Source organism: Erythrolamprus reginae, chromosome 13, assembly GCF_031021105.1.
Source record: "Erythrolamprus reginae isolate rEryReg1 chromosome 13, rEryReg1.hap1, whole genome shotgun sequence".
NCBI lineage: Eukaryota > Metazoa > Chordata > Lepidosauria > Squamata > Dipsadidae > Erythrolamprus > Erythrolamprus reginae.
In genome coordinates, this window is record NC_091962.1 from 620,718 (window position 1) to 639,386 (window position 18,669).

General features: G+C 47.4%; 1 protein-coding gene across 1 annotated transcript in view; it reads right to left on the reverse strand.

Annotated features, from left to right (window-relative positions):
* Nucleotides 1-17,115, reverse strand: part of NECTIN4 (nectin cell adhesion molecule 4) — a 151,671-nt gene extending 134,556 nt beyond the window's left edge. Inside the window, exon 1 of the mRNA XM_070766081.1 lies at nucleotides 16,702-17,115. Coding sequence (XP_070622182.1) covers nucleotides 16,702-16,741 — 40 coding nt within the window. The 5' untranslated portion in view covers nucleotides 16,742-17,115. The remainder of the gene's footprint in view (nucleotides 1-16,701) is intronic.
* Nucleotides 17,116-18,669: the final 1,554 nt, after the last annotated feature.

Consider the following 18,669-nt stretch of genomic DNA (forward strand, 5'->3'; position numbering starts at 1 on the left):
AAATAGATATAGATAGATATAGATATAGATATAGATAGATATAGATATAGATATATAAAAGAGATAGAGATAGAAAGAGAGAGAGAGAGAGTTAGAGAAAGAGAGAGAGAGATCTGTTTGTTTGTCTGCGTGAGTGTGCATGTATATATGTCAGGTCTGTTTACAATGTTTGTGTGTGTGTGTCCAGATCAGAGGCAGAGCTGTGATAATGCTGTTGCATCTGCCAACTTAACATTCCCACACACACACAAACCCCCCTGGATTTGGGTCCAAACCGGCCACTGGGGCCGTTTTTGGGGGCCCCACGAAAGGAGAAAAACCTTCGGCGCCTCCCATTAAGTAATTTAGTATCATTAATATCCTGATTTAATGCTCTATATGCCGAGCTCCGGGCATTAAGCCCACAGGCAGCGGTTAATCGCGGGATATAACATATAATATTGAGGAGATTTGGAGGCAGCTCCGCAAACGGGCAATTGCCACAATGACTCCTTTAAACCCGTAATCCCCCAACCGCTCCCTCGGAAGATATATTGATTTTGGGCTCCTCCCCATCTCTCCAAGGGAGGCCACGGAGAAGCTGGGTGGCACCTCTTTGCCTGGGCATCCTGCCACCAAGGAAGACGACTCACGGGGTTGCCACCCTATTCAGGGAGACACTGGGCCAGGGCCAGGTCACCAACACGCCCCGTCAGGACAGGACACGGCCAGCGAAGCACTTTCACTCTTCCTGAGCAACCGGAAAAGCAACCCGGGAATGAATGCGGGGACAGTTCTCGAGTTACGACCACTCCACGGGCCAGAATTTTAAAGGCTAAACAAGGCGGTTATTCAATCATTTCCACCTTCATTGTACAATCATTTTTCCCCCCGCATGGTTGAGATCCAGACTGGAAATAAAGAGGAATTTTCCGACAGTGAAAACCATCAACCCATGGAACAGAAGTTGCCTTTGGAAGTTGTGGGAGGTTTAGGTTAGGTTTATTGGATTTATATGCCGCCCCTCTCCGCAAACTCGGGCCGGCTCACAACAATAATAAAAAACAGTACAGTACATAATACCAAATCCAATGCCCACCCATCTAGTTACAATTTAAATTAATAATCTCATAAAAACAGTATATATAAAAAACAGGCACACAGTCAATCAATCAACAAAACAACATGGGCAAGGGGGAGGTGTTTTAGTTCCCCCATGCCTGACGGCAAAGATGGGTCTTAAGGAGTTTACGAAAGGCAGGGAAGGTGGGGGCAATCCTAATCTCAGGGGGGAGCTGGTTCCAGAGGGTCAGGCCCCCCACAGAGAAGGCTCTTCCCCTGGGTCCCGCCAGACGACATTGTTTAGTCGACGGGACCCGGAGAAGGCCAACTCTGTGGGACCGAACCGGTCGCTGAGATTCGTGCGGCAGGAGGCGGTCCCGAAGATATTCTGGTCCGGTGCCATGAAGGGCTTTATAGGTCATAACCAATACTTTGAATTGTGATCGGAAACTGATCGGCAGCCAATGCAGACTGCGGAGTGTTGGAGTGATATGGGCATACTTAGAGAAGCCCATAATTGCTCTCGCAGCTGCATTCTGCACGATCTGAAGTTTCCGAACACTTTTCAAAGGTAGCCCCATGTAGAGAGCGTTACAGTAGTCGAGCCTCGAGGTGATGAGGGCATGAGTGACTGTGAGCAAAGACTCCCGGTCCAAATAGGGCCGCAACTGGCGCACCAGGCGAACCTGGGCAAACGTCCCCCTCGCCACAGCTGAAAGGTGTTTTTCTAATGTGAGCTGTGGATCGAGGAGGACGCCCAAGTTGCGGACCCTCTCTGAGGGGGTCAATAATTCCCCCCCCAGGGTAATGGACGGACAGATAGAATTGTCCTTGGGAGGCAAAACCCACAGCCACTCCATCTTGTCTGGGTTGAGTTTGAGTTTGTTGACACCCATCCAGGCCCCAACAGCCTCCAGGCATCGGCATATTGATGATACCTCACCCCATGCCCTTGGATGATCTCACCCAGCGGTTTCATGTAGATATTAAATAGCAGGGGGGAGAGGACCGACCCCTGAGGCACCCCACAAGGGAGAAACCTCGGGGTCGACCTCTGACCCCCCACTAACACCGACTGCGACCGACCGGAGAGGTAGGAGGAGAACCACTGAAGAACAGTGCCTCCCACTCCCAACCCCTCCAGCCGGCGCAGAAGGATACCATGGTCGATGGTATCGAAAGCCGCTGAGAGGTCAAGGAGCACCAGGACAGTGGACAAGCCCCTGTCCCGGGCCCACCAGAGATCATCCATCAACGCGACCAAAGCAGTTTCCGTGCTGTAGCCGGGCCTGAATCCAGACTGCTGAGGACCTAGATAATCGGCTTCATCCAAGGACCGCTGGAGTTGAAGTGCCACCACCTTCTCGACAACCTTCCCCATGAAGGGAAGGTTGGAGACTGGACGGTAGTTATTAAGCACAGCTGGGTCCAGAGAAGGCTTCTTGAGGAAGGAGCTTCAACCCTGGAGGTTTTCAACAAGAGACTGGACTGCCATCTGTCAGAAATGGTGTACAGTCACCCTTGAACTAGATGACCTACAAAATCTCGGAGTCTTGGTGGATAAACAACTAAACATGAGCCAACAATGTGCAGCAGCAGCCAAAAAAGCCAACACTATCCTAAGCTGCATCAACAGGGGAATACACTCCAAGACCAGGGAAGTCTTAATACCACTCTACTATGCCCTGGTCAGACCACACCTGGAGTACTGTGTTCAGTTCTGGTCACCACACTTCAAAAAAGACATTGAAACTCTGGAGAAGGTGCAGAAAAGAGCAACCAAAATGATCAGGGGTCTAGAAACCAAGACTTATGAAGAGAGACTGAGGGAACTGGGCATGGGTAGCCTAGAGAAAAGGAGGGGCAGAGGGGACATGATAGCTGTATACAGGTATATGAGGGGTTGCCACAGAGAGGAGGGGGCCACTCTATTCTCCAGGGCACCGGAGGGCCGGACGAGGAACAACGGCTGGAAGCTGACCAAGGAGAGATTCAACCTGGAAATAAGGAAGAACTTCCTGACAGTCAGAACGATCAACCAGTGGAACAACCTACCAGCGGACGTTGTGAACTCCAATACTCTGGACATTTTTAAGAGGAAATTGGACTGCCATTTGGCTGGGATGCTATAGGGTTCCTGCTTAGGCAGGGGGTTGGACTTGATGACCTGCATGGTCCCTTCCAACTCTAACAATAAATAAATAAATAACAAATGATGGCGAACATTTTTTGGTTCGCGTGCCAAAAGGGGTGTGTTTGGGTGTGCTAGCATGCGTACATGTGCCTACACCCCCTTTCTCCCTCACACATATAACCCCCACACTGGCCTGTGCACTTGAGCACAGGCATTTCTGGAGCCTGGTAAATGAAAAAAATGCCCAAACAGGCAAACCAGAAGTTCAGGAATATGCATTTCCGGTTTGTCGTTGTGCTGTTGTGGAGCATTCAGGGAAGGTTGCACTCCTGAAGTTCTGGAGTGCAAAAAGAAGAGCAGAATGGGCAAACTGGAAGCGCGTTTTTCTGAACTTCTGGTTTCTCCATTGGGTGAATATTTTTTTGCCTCCAGGGCTTCAGGGAAGCTTTGAAAAGCGTTCGGAAACTCCAGATCGTGCAGAATGCGGCCGCGAGAGCTACTGTGGGGCTTCCCAGATTCGCCCACGTTTCTACAACACTCTGTGGCCTGCACCGGCTGCCGATCAGTTTCCGGTCACAATTCAAAGTGCTGGTAATGACCTTTAAAGCCCTACATGGCATTGGACCAGATTACCTCCAGAACCGCCTTCTACCGCACGAATCCCAGCGACCGGTTAGGTCCCACAGAGTTGGCCTTCTCCGGGTCCCGTCAAACAAACAATGTCGTTTGGCGGGCCCCAGGGGAAGAGCCTTCTCTGTGGTGGCCCCGGCCCCGGCCCTCTGGAATCAACTCCCCCCGGAGATTAGAACTGCCCCCGCCCTCCTTGTCTTTCGCAAATTACTCAAGACCCACTTATATCGCCAGGCATGGGGGGACTGAGACTACCGGTACTGTATCCCTGACCAAAATTTTGCTACCGGTACTGTATCCCTGACCAAAATTTTGCTACCGGTACTGTATCCCTGACCAAAATTTTGCTACCGGTACTGTATCCCTGTCCAAAATTTTGCTACCGGTACTGTATCCCTGACCAAAATTTTGCTACCGGTACTGTATCCCTGACCAAAATTTTGCTACCGGTACTGTATCCCTGACCAAAATTTTGCTACCGGTACTGTATCCCTGACCAAAATTTTGCTACCGGTACTGTATCCCTGTCCAAAATTTTGCTACCGGTACTGTATCCCTGACCAAAATTTTGCTACCGGTACTGTATCCCTGACCAAAATTTTGCTACCGGTACTGTATCCCTGACCAAAATTTTGCTACCGGTACTGTATCCCTGACCAAAATTTTGCTACCGGTACTGTATCCCTGACCAAAATTTTGCTACCGGTACTGTATCCCTGACCAAAATTTTGCTACCGGTACTGTATCCCTGACCAAAATTTTGCTACCGGTACTGTATCCCTGTCCAAAATTTTGCTACCGGTACTGTATCCCTGACCAAAATTTTGCTACCGGTACTGTATCCCTGACCAAAATTTTGCTACCGGTACTGTATCCCTGTCCAAAATTTTGCTACCGGTACTGTATCCCTGACCAAAATTTTGCTACCGGTACTGTATCCCTGACCAAAATTTTGCTACCGGTACTGTATCCCTGACCAAAATTTTGCTACCGGTACTGTATCCCTGACCAAAATTTTGCTACCGGTACTGTATCCCTGACCAAAATTTTGCTACCGGTACTGTATCCCTGACCAAAATTTTGCTACCGGTACTGTATCCCTGTCCAAAATTTTGCTACCGGTACTGTATCCCTGACCAAAATTTTGCTACCGGTACTGTATCCCTGACCAAAATTTTGCTACCGGTACTGTATCCCTGTCCAAAATTTTGCTACCGGTACTGCGTACCTGACCGTTCCCGTAGGAACCCACCATTGCATGCATGCCATAGATTCGCCATCACAGACTTACAAGATCTCTTCCAACTCTGTTAACCTGCTAGGTTCTCAGCATGGCTAGTCTAATAAAGAGAAGGACCAGGGGAGACAGGATAGCTGTCTTCCAGTATTTCAGGGCTGCCCCAGAGAGGAGGAAGGGGGTCAAGCTATTTTCAAAAGCACCTGAAGGCCAGACAAGGAATAATGGATGGAAACTGACCAGATTCAACTTGGAAATAAGGAAGAATTTTCTGACAGTGAGAGCAATCTACCCATGGAACAGAAGTTGCCTTCGGAAGTTGTGGGAGCTTCACCCTTTGGAGGCTTTCAACAAGAGACTGGACAGAAATGGTGTAGGGTCTCCTTTTTGGATGGACTAAATTACCTCCAAGGTTCCTTCCAACTCAGTTAATCTGTACCTATCTAAACTTATGGTCATTAGCTTCACCCCTTGACTTAGCTTCTCAGGAGCCAGATAGGTGGCAAATAGATGATCAGGTGACTAAGGGATGCTTAGCCATTAGGATTGATAAAATTGAACGGGTCCAAAGACGGGCTACAAAAGTGGTGGTAGGTCTTAAGCATAAAATGTATCAGGAAAGACTTAATGGACTCAATCTGATTGAAACATTTAAATATGTTAAAGGGTTAAATAAGGTTCAGGAGGGAAGTGTTTTTAATAGGAAAGTGAACACAAGAACAAGGGGGCACAATCTGAGGTTAGTTGGGGGAAAGATCAGAAGCAACGTGAGAAATTATTATTTTATTGAAAGAGTAGTAGATGCTTGGAACAAACCTCCAGCAGACGTGGTTGGTAAATCCACAGTAAGTGAATTTAAACATGCCTGGGATAAACATATATCCATCCTAAGGTATAAAATACAAGAAATAGTATAAGGGCAGACTAGATGGACCATGAGTTCTTTTTCTGCCGTCAATCTTCTATGTTTATAGCGTGGTGACCAAAATTGCATGCAATATTTCTGATGGTGAGAGCAATCAACCCATGGAAGTTGTGGGGGCTCCAACACTTGAGACTTTCAAAGGGAGACTGGACTGCCATTTGTTGCTTGAGCAGGGGGTTAGACTAGATGACCTACAAGGCCCCCTTGTAATCTGTAATATTTTAAGTGTGGCCTCACTATAGCGGTACGAAGTGGCACAAGCATTGGTTATCCTTGTATTGAGGCAGCCTAGGATTGCATTGACATTGTTGGCAGCCGCAGCACACGGCTGGCTCATACATTAATCTGGATTAAAGAGATTCCCTGCTTCTCTATAGCGGATCTGGTCTAGAGAAAGAAGAATTATGGGCGACATAGTAGCAGTATTCCAATATTTGAGGGGCTGACACAAAGAAGAGCATCAGAAGAACCTTTATTTATTTATTTATTTATTTATTATTTATTATTTAGATTTATATACCGCCTCTCTCCGCAGACTTTAGCTAAGATTCTGTGCAGAAATTCTGCTCCTGACTGGCCACGCCCACCTCACTCCTCCCAGGAGTCCCCAGGTGACCTGTTTTAGATGCAGGTAAGTATAGGGTGCACATGGAGGCTCAGGGAGGGCGAAAAACGGTCCTATCGGAAGTTTCTCCAGAGCCCGGGGAGGGTAAAAATGCCCTTCCATGGTGCAGGAGGTTGACTAGGCCACGCCCACCATGGCCACGCCCACCCAGCCACCGGGCAGAGAACCCCTAGCTAAAGTTTTTGAAGCCCACCCACCCCCGGAAGCAACAGATTTCCACTAATCAAGGAGAGAAGCAGCCTGGAATTAAGGAGAAAATTTCCTGACAGTGAAGACATACAGTGATACCTTGTCTTAAAAACTTAATTGGTTCCGGGATGAGGTTCTTAAGATGAAAAGTTTGTAAGACGAAACAATGTTTCCCATAGGAATCAATGGAAAAGCGATTAATGCGTGCAAGCCCAAAATCCACCCCTTTTGCCAGCCGAAGGGCCCGTTTTTGCGCTGCTGGGATTCCCCTGAGGCTCCCCTCCATGGGAAACCCCAGCTCCAGACTTCCGTGTTTTTGTAATGCTGCAGGGGAATCCCAGCATCGCAAAAACGAGCACTTTGCTGGCAATGGAAGTTTGGAGGTGGGGTTTCCCAGCGAAGGGAGCATCAGAGAAATTGCAGCATCGCAAAAACACTGAAGTCCTCGAAACGCCACCTCTGGACCTCTGTGTTTTTGCGATGCTGCGATTTCACTGAGGCTCCCCTCGCTGGGAAACTCCACCCCCAGACTTCCATTGCCAGCGAAGCGCCCGTTTTTGTGCTGCTGGGATTCCCCTGCAGCGTCATAAGAACACGGAAGTCCGGAAGTGGGGTTTCCCATGGAGGGGAGCCTCAGGGGAATCCCAGCAGCACAAAAACGGATGCTCCGCTGGCAACGGAAGTCCAAAGGGGGGGCATCGCAGTGGCGGCGGTGGGTTTGTAAGGTGAAAATACATGCAGTTTGTAAGAAGAGGCAAAAAAATCTTAAACCCTGGGTTTGTATCTCGAAAAGTTTGTATGACGAGGCGTTTGTAAGACGAGGTATTACTGTATTAACCTGTGGAACAGCTTGCCACCAGAAATTTAGAGTGCTTTAACACTCTGAAAATTGAGATGCCCGCAAAGAATATAAATCCCGGCCTAGGTGAAATCTCCATAGACACTTCCACAACAGCACTTCTCAGTCTTGACAATTTTAAGATGTGGGGACTTGCAACTTCTGAGAGTTGAGGTTCACCGGTCTTAAATTTGCTGAGGTTGCAAAGTCCAGATCCGCTATAGAGAAGCAGGGAATCTCTTTAATCCGGATTAATGTATGAGCCAGCCGTGTGCTGCAGCTGCCAATAATGTCAATGCAATCCTAGGCTGCCTCAATACAAGGATAACCAATGCTTGTGCCACTTCGTACCGCTATAGTGAGGCCACACTTAGAATATTACAGATTACAAAGGGACCTTGTAGGTCATCTATAACCCCCTGCAGATTTTAGGGTCTCCTGGTTGGGAAATGGGTTGGACTAGATCAGTGTTTCCCAACGCTGGCTGGGGAATTCTGGGAGTTGAAGTCCAAATATCTTCAAGTTGCCAAGGTTGGGAAACACTGGACTAGATCAGTGTTTTTCAACCAGTGTGCTGCGGCACACTAGTGTGCCGTGAGACATGGTCAGGTGTGCCGCGAAGCTCAGAGGGAGAAAGAAGGAAAGCGAGAAAGAAAGAAAGAGAGAAAGAAAGAAAGAAAGAGAGAGAGAGAAAAAAGCAATAGAGAGAGAGAAAGAGAGGGAGGGAAGGAGAGAGAGAGAAAGACTTAGAGGGAGGTAGGGAGGGAGAGAGAAAGAGAGCAAAAAAGAGAGGAAGGAAGAAAAAGAAAGAGGGGTGGAGAAAGAAGGAAGGGAGAGAGAGAGAAAGAGGGAGGGAGAGAGAAATAAAGCGAAAGGGAGAAAGAGAGAGAGAGAATTTTTTTGTCCAAACTTTTTTTAGCGCCCCCTTCGCCCCCCCCCCCCCCGCTCAATGTGCCCCAGAGTTTCGTAAATGTAAAAAATGTGCCACGGCTCAAAAAAGGTTGAAAATCACTGGACTAGATGACCTCCAAGGTCCCTTCCAACTCTGTTAATCTGTTAAGGAAAAAGCCAAGTTGTCTTTTGTAAAAGCACTCTGGGAATGTTTTGGGTAGTAAAGGACTAAATGCCCTTATTGTCACTGTACATCATGTATACAACGAAATTGGTTTAAAGGAAGGGGAAAATAGGAGGATAAGTGGGAATGCTGAATGCTGCTTTAATTGCCAAGTGTTAACAGAAAATACCAAGTGTCCACAAAGCCTTCTCTTGTGTCTGGAATAGTTTTCAATCTAATCTTTCCATCTAAGAGCCATTCCGAGGATCCGAGCGTTTTCTCCTAACCCAGGTTCACCAAGTCCATCCCAGCTTGGTCCTGGGGACCAGTCAAAGTCCGCTTTTCATCCGAGTACCGACGGCACAAACGCAACGGTGGAAAAATACATCGTTCAGTATTGGCTTCCTACCGGTGCCCTTGACGCCATCAGTCTGTTCTGCTCTAGCTGTGCTGTTCCAAGCATACTTGTATTTTCAAAAATAACACTTCTTTATTTATTTTCTTCCACATTGGAATTCGTCAGTATTCATCTCCGGCATGAATCTCATAGGCTAAACTACAAAGTCATAAATTCTTTCTAATGAGCAGGCTGTTGGCTTCAAACATCTCCTTATCTCTGGGTCAGGTTCAAGCTGCTTTCAAACAGTTCTATCATGCAATATTAAAACTTATTTCTTCGTTATTATTGTATACTGTTCATTGTACAATCCAGGGATGTTTGTCTTCCCTCCCCCAATATTTTCTTTTCTTTGTCCAATATTGTATTGCTATTTGTATTGTTGTTGTGTTTATTGTATATATTCTTGTAAATAAAACTATTAATAAAAAATATTAAAATTAAAACTCACTTCGCCGGAGAAACGGCAGAAACATCCATCTTGTCTCCTTCACTTTGCAGAAAAGCATTCCTCATTTCTGGCTAGAGGTGAGGTATTTAATTAATTTACACACTCTGAATAGCAGATTTAAAACCTCTTTCCCTCGAGTTCGCCTTTCCTTTTCTACAAACTCCTAAATGTGGCACTTAACCAAGGGCTATACTCTACATCCCCATTATCTGAAGATTACTATCCATACTAACATCCAATGGGATGACAGGGAACATTCACAACACAGACCGGTAGCAAAAATGGAGCTAGGAACCCCCGTCCATTTTTATGTAGACTACCAACAGGACGACTGGGAGGAGCTGCTGCCATTTGCAGAAGTAGTGTCAGCCTACAACAATGCTGTCCACAGCAGCACGGGGCTAACCCCTTTCCAGATCACCAGTGGTCAAGAGTTCATTTCCATGCCAGAGCTACCTAAGGAGGGCCCCATTTCGATGTCCCCAAGTGGATGGAGAAGCTGAGAGCCCTGAGACCAGGACTCTCCAAACTTACCAACTTTAAGACTTTGACAGGTTAAAAGAGCTGGAAAGGACCCTGTAGGTCAACCCCCACCCCCACCCAGGACAGGAGACCTACACCAGTGATGGTAAACCTATGGCATAGATGCCACAGGTGGCACATGGAGCCATATTTTCTGTCATGCTTTTGCCCTAGATCAGCACCAACATGCATGTGTGGGATGACCAGCTGATTTTTGGCTTGCACAGAGGCTCTGGGAGGGCACTGGTGAAACATAGAAACATAGAAGACTGATGGCAGAAAAAGACCTCATGGTCCATCTAGTCTGCCCTTATACTATTTCCTATATTTTATCTTACAATGGATATATGTTTATCCCAGGCATGTTTAAATTCAGTTACTGTGGATTTACCTACCACGTCTGCTGGAAGTTTGTTCCAAGCATCTACTACTCTTTCTGTAAAATAATATTTTCTCATGTTGCTTTTGATCTTTCCCCCAGCTAACTTCAGATTGTGTCCCCTTGTTCTTGTGTTCACTTTCCTATTAAAAACACTTCCCTCCTGGACCTTGTTTAACCATTTGACATATTTAAATGTTTCGATCATGTCCCCCCTTTTCCTTCTGTCCTCCAGACTATACGGATTGAGTTCATGAAGTCTTTCCTGATACATTTTATGCTTAAGACCTTCCACCATTCTTGTAGCCCGTCTTTGGACCCGTTCAATTTTGTCAATATCTTTTTGTAGGTGAGGTCTCCAGAACTGGACACAGTATTCCAAATGTGGTCTCACCAGCGCTCTATATAAGGGGATCACACTCTCCCTCTTCCTGCTTGTTATACCTCTAGCTATGCAGCCAAGCATCCTACTTGCTTTTCCTACTGCCCGACCACACTGCTCACCCATTTTGAGACTGTCAAAAATCACTATCCCTAAATCCTTCTCTTCTGAAGTTTTTGCTAACACAGAACTGCCAATGCAATACTCAGATTGAGGATTCCTTTTCCCCAAGTACATTATTTTACATTTGGAAACATTAAACTGCAGTTTCCATTTCTTTGACCATTTATCTAGTAAAGCTAAATTCTTTGCCATATTACAGACACCTCCAGGAATATCAACTCTATTGCACAGTTTAGAGTCATTGGCAAATAGGCAAACCTTCCCTACCAAACCTTCCCCTATGTCACCAGGAGGATGGGGAGGGCATTTTTACCCTCCTCCGGCTCCAGGGAAGCGACAGGTGGCATCCAGACTCTTATTGGAAGCCTCCAGGGATGAAAGCTCCCACAACTTCTGAAGGTCAAGTTGGCACACAGACCGCAAATTGCACACGTTTGTGCAAACTCAGCAGGTTAGAGAATACGATCCGCAGGTTACATGTGTTGTGCGAATGCCACCAAGGTGCCGTCAGAGAGAAAACAGAAGCCAGGACAGCTGCATAGCTGGTATGGGGAAATCCCCCCAGGTGTGGGTGACCTGCGCTGGAAGGCAGATCGTTGCGTTAAGCACGGATTGGCTGTATAGGAGGTTCTCGACTTATGACCACAACAGAGCCCAAAGTTCATGTTGTTAAGTGAGACATTTGTTAAAGTGAATTTTGCCCATTTCACAACCTCGGTTTTTAAGTGAATCGCCACAATTGATAAGTTAGTAACCTGGTTGTTAAATGAATCGGGCTTCCCCATTGACCAGGAGGTCGCAAAAGGGATCACGTGATCCAAGGACATAGCAACTGTCTTAAGTGTGAACCAGTTGCCAAACGTCGTGAATTTTGATTTGACCGTGAGGAGGCTGCAACGGTTGTTAAGAGTGAAAAATGGTCATAAGCCATGTAACTTCGAACAATCACTAAATGAACCATTGTAAGTCAAGGACTTCCTATACACTGCCTTCCCACACAGAGGGAAGGAAAAGTGATAGGAAAGGGAGGGAGGAAAGAAAGAAGGAAATAAGAAGGAAAAAAGAAGAAATAAAAGGAGGGGGAGGAAAGGAAAAGAAGAGATGGAGGGTGGGAGGAAAGGAGGGAAGGAAGGAAAGAAGGAAAAAAGAAGGAAAAAGAAGGGAGGGCAGAGGAAAGAAAAAGAAGAGAGGGAGGAAGGAAAGGAGGGAAGGAAGGAAAGAAAGAAAGAAGGAAAGAAAAGAAGGGAGGAAAAAAGGGAGTGCAGGAGGGACGGAGGTATGGAGGGAAAGGAAGGAAAAAGGAAGGAAGGAAGGGCTGGAGAAAAAAGGAAGGAAGGAAAAAGGAAGGAAGGAAAGAAAGAAAGAAAGAAAGAAAGAAAGAAAGAAAGAAGGAAAACAGTTTGCCATTCTGCTGACCCTTCACCCTCCAGCCAAGTTCTGCCCCTTTTCCCAGGCTGGCAGGGTGACTCAGGGGGTGCCAGGGCCTCGCGGGCACCCAGCAAGAAGGCTGAGTCAGCAGCTCCGATGCGGGAAACCTGCCGAGTCACTGCAGAGCAGAGCGGCTGGTGCCAGGGAGGGGAGGGGAGGGGCCACGCAGCCCAACAGGCAGAGACTCCACCGGGAACCCACACAACCTCAGCTGTCACGACACCCTTATCCGCGGTTATCTCTCCAAACCAGTTTTTCGGGCTCATCATCCCCCACAGGCTGAGTCACCCGTCCGCTGGGCTCAGCCCGGCTCAGTGGGCCCTACAAACACAACAGGAAGCCCCTTGGGTGGCGGCCACTACTTTTTTTGGCGGGGGGAGAGTCAAAGGTCTCCCGTTTGCTGGAGTGGGAAAGACCCGGACTCAACCTTCCCTAGCGGAGCATTTCCTGAGCTGGTATAAGATCCCGATGGGGAAACTTCACGGTAGAGCTTCCTCCAATGCAATGGGGGAACTCTGCACATGGTCAGGAGCATTGTTTGCTGGTTGTAAATGATGATAATCCAGCTCTGTCTTGATGAGATTAAAACCTTGCATCAGTTGGCAGGATAAAGCTGGATTTCTCAAGCTCAGGCACTTGAATATGGGTGGACTTCAACTCCCAAAATTCCCCAGCCTGCAGTCTTTAAGATGGGTAGACATCAACTCCCAGAATTCCCCAGCCTGCAGTCTTTAAGATGGATGGACTTCCACTCCCAGAATTCCCCAGCCAGCATGCTTTAAGATGGGTGGACTTCCACTCCCAGAATCCCCAGCCAGCATGCTTTAGGATGGATGGACTTCAACTCCCAGAATCCCCCAGTCAGCATCGTTTAAGATGGGTGGACTTCAACTCCCAGAATCCCCCAGTCAGCATCGTTTAAGATGGGTGGACTTCCACTCCCAGAATCCCCCAGCCTGCAGTCTTTAAGATGGGTGGACTTCCACCCCCAGAATTCCCCAGTCAGCATCCTTTAAAATGGGTGGACTTCAACTCCCAGAATTCCCCAGCCGGCATCCTTAATGATGGGTGGACTTCAACTCCCAGAATTCCCCAGCCAGCATGCTTTAATTTTGGGAGTTGAAATCCCATCTTCAAGTACCAGAGGCGGAGAAAGCCAAACCAAGTCCTCAGGGAGCAGGCGGCATACAAATTCACTAAAATAAAATAAAGTAAAAGGTAAAATAAAGTGAAGTAATAAAATGAAATGAATTGAAATAAAATATAAAAATAAAAGCCGAGGTAATGGCTTTAATATGGCTTGGCTGAAGCCCATATACTGTATATTTCTTGCCAGGAATGTTTGGGGCTGGGGGATTCTGGGAATCAAAGTCCCCAAGTTTGAAAAAACATTGCCCTAAAGCAGTAGTTCTCAGCCTGGGGGTCGGGACCCTTTTGGGGGTCGAACAACCATTTTTCCATGGTTTTAGGAACTAAACCTTTTATTCTGACGCCTTGGAGCATATTTTTACAATCCAACCAATCAGGTGTTTACAGTGGGGGTGTCCCTATGAACTTCCTGCCAATCAGCTTAAAGCTCTGTTGGGAGAATTGGCACCAGACTTATGGTTGGGGGTCACCACAACACGAGGAACTGTATTAAGGGGTCGCGGACCACTGCTCTAAAGTGATTCAGCTCGGCTTTTCTCAGCAAAGCCCCCTGCCCTCCTCCCTTTCGTGTAGAGACCAGCAGCCAATCCAGAAGGCGAAAAACGACAGAAACTCAGGCGTTTTCACCCAAATTTGCCTTTTGCACGAAAGCTCGAGATGATTACAGAAACCAAAACAAACCAGCCTTTTTCTCTGGGAAAAAAAAAAGCATCAGATTTTAGGTTTTGGTAGATCTTCGCCTCGATGGGGATTGACGCGATTTTAAAGACATTCTCGTTTGCCGTATGAAAAAAAAGATATTTGCAGAGAGATTAAGAAATCCTGGCGTTGTTTTTCACTCCCTTTTCAAAGGGAAGTTTGGTGCTGCCAGGTTGGCAACCCGGCCTTACCCTCGCTCCACCTAACGGATCGCTGCCAACTTCGTTTTATTGTGTGTTTTTTCCCCTTTGCTTGCAAAGTCAAACCAGCTCCGTTTTCCCTGACAATTCATTTACAGGACAATTAATTCGCAGGTTGGAGGATTTTAAAAAGTGATTGCTTGCTGCCCTGCCAGCCCGCGATGCCTAAGGAAGTGACTTCACACGATCCCAGTTTGGGAAAATTAACCACGCACGCCGGATTTTTCCTTCGGATGTTTTGGAAGATTACAGCCCATCCTGCACCTCAGCGTCCCTTAAAATATATATATATTTATTTATTTATTGGATTTGTATGCTGCCCCTCTCCGTGGACTCGGGGCGGCTAACAAGAGTGACAAAAACAGAATGTAAAAATCCAATACTAAAAACAGCTAAAAACCCTTGTTATAAAACCAATCATACATACAAACAAACATACCATGCATAAATTGTAGAAGCCGGCAGAGGTGGGTTTTGAGGAGCTTACGAAAGGCAAGGAGGGTGGGGGCTATTCTAATCTCTGGGGGGAGTTGGTTCCAGAGGCCGGGGCCGCCACAGAGAAGGCTCCTCCCCTGGGTCCCGCCAACCGACATTGTTTAATTGACGGGACCCGGAGAAGGTCAACTCTGTGGGACCTAACTGGTCGCTGGGATTCATGCGGCAGAAGGCGGTCCCGGAGATATTCTGGTCCGATGCCATGAAGGGCTTTAAAGGTCATAACCAACACTTTGAATTGTGACCGGATACTGATTGGCAACCAATGCAGACTGCGGAGTGTTGGTGTGACATGGGCATATTTGGGGAAGCCCATGATTGCTCTCGCAGCTGCATTCTGCACGATCTGAAGTATGAATGAATAGATATGAATTCTATCTCCAACCTTTGCAACAATCCAAACTGATCAATAAAACCGACAAAACACATTAGAGGCAGTTCTCAACACAACTGAGCCGCAACATTTTTGTTGCCATTTGCTAGGTGAACTTTGTTCCGTTTTATGACCTTGTGTTCCACCATCGTCAAGTGAATCGTCGCAACTGGTCAAGAGAGTAACCTGGTTGTTAAGCGAATCCGTTCCCCCCGTGGACTCTGCTCACCAACAAATGGGAACCCAGGACTCCCAGCAGCCGTCGTAAATATGAGTCAGTTGCCGTGCTTCTGGATTTAAATGTTTTTGATAATGTGATTATAGGGACACTGCCCAGTATTGGGTTCCTACCAGTACAGGCCACACTGCAGTTCCAGTAGGGTAAATGGAGCTGCATCCCCGGCGCAGGCACGCAGGTGTCCGAGCGAGATTCTGGTGATTTTTTGGTTCTGCACATGCAAAATTTTGCTCATCTTTTTGGTTCTGCAGATGTGAGATTTTGCCAATTTTTTGCTTCGGTGCATGCAAACTTTTGCCAATTCTTTGCTTCTGCGCATACAAAATTTTGCTGATTTTTTGTTTCTCCGCATGCAAGATTTTGATGATTTTTTGCTTCTGTGCATGTGAAATTTTACCAATTTTTTGCTTCGGTGCATGCGAAATTTTGCCGATTTTTTGCTTCTGCGCATGCGAAATTTTGCCGATTTTTTGCTTCTGCGCATGCAAATTTTTGGTGATTTTTTTTTGCTTCTGCCCATGCAAGATTTTGCTGATTTTTTTGCATGCCAGATTTTGGTGATTTTTTTTTTTTTTTTGCTTCTGAGTGTGTGGAATTTTGGCAGATTTTTTTTTGCTTTCACGCGTGCGTGGAAGCAAAAAATAATCCCCGAAAACTCACACACGAGCACGTCCCCTGCACGTGCAGAAGCAAAATCTCGCTTGGACGCGCCCATGCCAGGGTCACAGAGCTCCATGGGAAGTGTACCAGTAGCGGCAGTAAGTAGAATCCGTCCCTGACTGTAATGGTCATAAGTGTGAAACACGGTTCATAAGTCACTCTTTTCAGCCTGATTTGAATGGTCACTAAGCGAACCGCTGTAAGTCGAGGACTACCAAAGACCATCGACAAAGATGCAATAAACAAACCAGCCTCAAAGATCTGGGAACCGAATCTCAGCGCAGAATCAGGCGCCACCTTCCCACAGGTGGCTCCGTACACACTTTCTCCATTGGTGCAAAAAAAAAAAATCAAGGGGGCAAAAGGGGTGGGGGTGAGTGGCTCTCCAAAGCCAAGCCAAACACGAGTACAACTGTCAATCGCCCGTTGGTCAAGGTCAATTTTTCTGGCATATGAAAACAACTCAGGATTACAACTCTCTTCGCAGCGGAGAAAATGAACGGAAGGAGAAAGAGAAGAAACGACGACTTACCGGAGATTGGCAGGACCACCAGGCAGATGTTCCACAGCATGATGTGCAAAAGGGGGGGAGAATTGGTGTTGTCAGGGGGGTCCAGACGTGCCTTTTTCCCCTCGGTCCCCCCCAAAAAAGACTTTACGAATCCGTCCCCGCTTCTCCTCCTTGGCAACACCCGCTCTCCGCTTGAGTGTGTGTGCCACACGCACGCCCACTCACACCCACAGGAGACAAGCACAGAGTCCCATCGTGTTGTCACCGTCCAGAGGGGCCCCTGCTTGGAGGAGGCTGGGGGCCACAGGCGTCTTCGGAGGGCATCCGTAGGGGGGCGGCGGCTTCGCTTCTAAGATCCGGCACGAAAGTTGTGGTGAACTCCGCCGGAGTCGCTTCTGCTGCTTGTGTTTTGAAACTCTTTGCAACCTGTTCCTCACACACAGCAGGAGCCGGAGGGTGGGGAAGCCAGCCAAGGGAAGAAATATTAACCTGTTTAGCAAGTTTGAACAGGTGTTTCTCAAAAAGGGGGGTGAGGTTTCGTTTATAAAGGGGAAAAAAAGGCTTCGCGGGAGCGCTCCGTCTTAAGTCGTCACAATTCCTGGAGTGGCAACAACTCCGAGGCTGGGTGCCAAATGGGGGGTTTGTGGGGTGGGGGGTGGGAGGTGGCTCCGAAGACCCCGGGCCCTAAAGATGTGGGCCGTAGGGACAACAACAAGTTTCTCCTCCCCAAATTCCCGCTCCTGTTTCGGATTTCTTTCCTGGCCTCCATTTAAGACCGTGTCGTTTAGTGACGGTTCGGAGTGATGACGACACTAGAGAAATCGACTTGCAGCCAGTCCTGGAGTTCACCCCTCCTGGGTTCCTGATTTTCAATGGCTTGCCATTAAGGGTGTGCATTTTGCATGCAGAATCCCGTGGGGAGAAGCCGGATTTACTTAACGACGGACAGATCCACTTGACATTCGCAGCAATTCGCTGAACGTCAGGAAAAAAATCAGGAGAGGCTCACTTAACAGTTACCTCAATTTGCAAGGAAAAGTCAGAGAGACCAATTGTGGTTGTAAAACGAGGATCACCTCTACATACCATGTTTCAAAAGAAACATGCATTAAAAGCTGCTAGACTCCTCTTGGCTTGATTAAGCCCATCTAAGTAGAGACTCCTGCTTGAGCTGAAGGGGGTTGGACTAGATGACCTACAAGGTCCCTTCCAACTGTAATCTAATCTAATCTAACCTAATTTAGATTTGCCCCCACCAGGAGTTAAATTGTAGTTGCTTATTGCAATCAAAGCTGCTCACTCATCTATTACAGGAGAGGTCCACAATTTAGAACCACAACTGAACCGAAATCTCCGTCGCTCAGTGAGACAATAATTGAGTTTTGCCCCGTTTTGTCTTTCTTGCCGCCGCTGTTAAGTGAATCACTGCAATTCTCCAGGCGAGTAACACGGTCGTTGAATGAATCTGGTTTCCCCATATGGATTTGGCTCGTCGGACAGTCACCCAAGGGGAATCACGTCATAAGTACGAGTCACTTGCAAAGGGGAATGAATTTTGATCATGGGAGCAAGGCTGACAAACGGTCCTAAGTGACTTTGTTTCAGCGCCGTTGTAACTTTGAACCCGTCACTAGTTATTTTACGCGTTTTTAGGCCGCCCGGCTGAATGTCGAGCAACTCTGGGCGGCTTCCTTTGGCTTGGAAGCGCGATCCGCGGAGATTTATTTGCCCTCGCTTTTTTTGTGTGTGTGTGTGAAGTCTCGCTTCTGCTGTTTTAATAGTTTTATCTGTGTTTCCCTTTGTGATGAATCCCCTTGAGGACTAGCTGCATCAAAAGAGGCATCAAAAGGTGATACCAGCCCCTGAACGCAGCAGGCCCCACCCAGCTCCAGTGGCCACAGATTTTTATCTCGGCTCATCATCCGCGGGGAGGGAAGCTCGCTGGCAGACACGCCTGCCGACATTCCTTCCCCGGACGGCACCCGCGTG